Source organism: Penaeus japonicus, unplaced genomic scaffold, assembly GCF_977035675.1.
Source record: "Penaeus japonicus unplaced genomic scaffold, GWHDUDI00000001_assembly GWHDUDI00000013, whole genome shotgun sequence".
Classification (NCBI taxonomy): Eukaryota; Metazoa; Arthropoda; class Malacostraca; order Decapoda; family Penaeidae; genus Penaeus; species Penaeus japonicus.
The window spans coordinates 21,265,450-21,268,168 of NW_028234415.1; the positions used below are offsets into that span (position 1 = coordinate 21,265,450).

At 31.8% G+C, this 2,719-nt stretch overlaps 1 protein-coding gene across 1 annotated transcript; it reads right to left on the reverse strand.

Annotated features, from left to right (window-relative positions):
- Positions 1-6: 6 nt before the first annotated feature.
- Positions 7-1,244, reverse strand: LOC122244862 (B-cell receptor-associated protein 31; the record flags this gene model as incomplete). Its single annotated transcript, XM_086543296.1, is given in 1 exon segment — positions 7-1,244. A coding segment is annotated over 1 exon segment (152 nt), but the record flags the coding sequence as incomplete, so codon positions are not given.
- Between the last annotated feature and the right edge of the window lie 1,475 nt (positions 1,245-2,719).

Genomic DNA, 2,719 nt, shown 5'->3' on the forward strand with positions numbered 1-2,719 from the left:
CAAACATCATTTTATTTCATTTTATTATTATCATTGTAAATAATTTCTTACATATTTGAAAAAGATTAAATGTGAACCTCATAATTCTGTCAACCTTCTTCATATAAACAAAATGACTACAAGGATAAGTACACAGAATAGAAACAGCCACACCACATCAATGGTAAACACTTTATGAGGAAAGTACATGGAAGATAATTCTGCACACACACAAACAATCCTATAAACATATACACAACTTTTAGGCTTTGCTTTACAGTAATAATGGTGTGTTTTCCTCTCATAATAAAGCTGTACATCTTCAAATAATGTCACTCCCTCAGGATTTCTCTTTAATTAATGCATTTATTAATATTTCATATATGGTTAAAGCACACATAAACATGGCTAGGGAAGAGTTGGTAATAGTAGATATCAACCAAGCTGTTAAACGAATATTTAATTATTAATAATCCTAATAAAATCTACTGGGCAGTAAATCTATGAAAAAAAAATTATGCTTAAAAGCCGGAACTATAGGGTCCCCCAAAATATCTAAATCATGTAATGGGATTTCACTTTCATTTTTTTTTTTTAGATTAGGGCATGGGTGGGGTTCAAAGAATCACTTACGTGGTAATTACTGTCCTCTTTGCATATCTTTACATATAAGTTCACATGAAATTGGTAAATTACCTGCTTTAGCCATAAACATTATTGTAAATTAATAATAATAAAAAGAAAACAAATAATATAACTTGGGTTAAACTCAAATAAGTAGGTTCAAGTGCTTTATAAACCACTCGTTTTATGGTATCAACATTTCATCATCCAGTCTTCAGCAAAAAATAATGTGTGTATATATAATAATAATATACTTGTGAATATATTTTCACTGCATTACTGTCATGGGTGTAACATTTCAAGAGGCACTGTTTGGAACCTATGTGTTATGCAACATCCCATAGGTTTGCCTATGAATATCAACTCAATAAATTCCATAAAGTTTATCTGAATAATAAACATTGAATATCATCAAAAGATTGCCAAATTTGCTCTACTCTTTTGTTCCTGTGGACAAAATAAACATCATAGAAGGACATTCAACTCTCCTCAATCATCCTTCTTAGACTCTTCAGCACCACTTGCTTTCTTCAGCTGCTCTTGGAGCTTCCCGTGTTCCTCAAGCATCCGGTCATATTCACGGCTAACAGCTTCAGCCTGTTTCAGAGCAGCATCTCGTTCTGCTTCCAAGCGACGTTTGTCTGTCAGAGAAAAACAATCATTGCAATATACTTAAGATGTATACAGGTCTACTTTCATTTTATGAATTCTTATATAACTATTCTACTAGACTTATATATCATACCATAAGTCTAGAAAATAATAGAAAACCCAACATCTAAAGATGGCCAAACATCTTGACATGTTAGCTGCCAAAGAGCATTATCAGAAATCCATCCTGCATAGTAACATTCAGTGCTGTGGCAGCAGCGGAACAGGGAAGTGGATACTAGCTCCACTAATCAAATACTTTATATTACAGCATTAAAAGTCTTCTGACACTTGTGGTACATATGCCTATGCATTAGCCTAAGCTGTTTACCAACATCTTTCCAACAGCTTTCCATGGTTATGAAATCTTAGTCATTCTTTTAGAATGGTTATTGTATTTTATAATAAATTGATATTTGGTTGAATTTCAAAAGATACTGCATTTTGTGTATGAAGTTATAAATTATAAGAGAAAAGTTTTGGGGGAATAAAAAGAAAAACCAATAGGTTATGAGTGAAAGTCTTCCAATACCATAATTCTTATATCTAAATATAAATCTTATCATGAAGATGTCATTTGGTAAATCTGTTATATATTTCTACTTATTTTATGGATGAATTTTGGGTCTAAAACAAGAAAGACAAAAAATCATTTATATATAACTGGTCATCCATTTTGGCAGATAATGTAAGTTTAAAATGTACTACAGGTGGTACATATGGCAGTTATGATATAGCCCATCTTGGAAGGGTTAATGTTCAACAGACTAAATATTCATCATTTCAGAATCCATGAGCCCAAGTAAAAAGTTACGTCTTTTTTAATTGTCACTAAAAATTATGTGGACGGTGATAAGAATGTAAGAAATATACTTCGGGATATTAGGGATATAATTATTGAACACCCAAAATTAATTCCTTTCAGGCTTCCTGAGAGTTCTTTCTCCTGGCTTCATGACTCTGAAGTGTTGACCAAATTCGCATTGCTCATAGGACTATTGCTGCATTACAGAGATCAAGAACAAACCCACATACTCAAAATTTTAGCAAAATGCTGCAGTCCCCTTGGCCTTTTCAGTGCCCTGTTGAATACTCTTGTTTATAGTGTCTACATGGCACAATAATTAGTTTATATAATCTAGACAATTTACGGTCATACCCTAAATCCTTAAATTGTTTAGCTTGCAACTCTTTATATTATCTACCAAACAGATGATACTATGATTATTGATGATTCATGATTGATTCATGATTGATTCATGATTGATTCATGATTCATGATTGATGATGATGATACTATTTCTACAACCACAGTAATAGATAAATAGATTTCTTTATTTATTTATCTATTTTATGTGTGTATGCATGCTATATGGGGTTAAACAGCAGTACAGGTCTGCCTTAAATCCTATTATAAAGTATGCTTACAGTTTATTACTCATTCAAGTTTTATTTGCCTTTATTT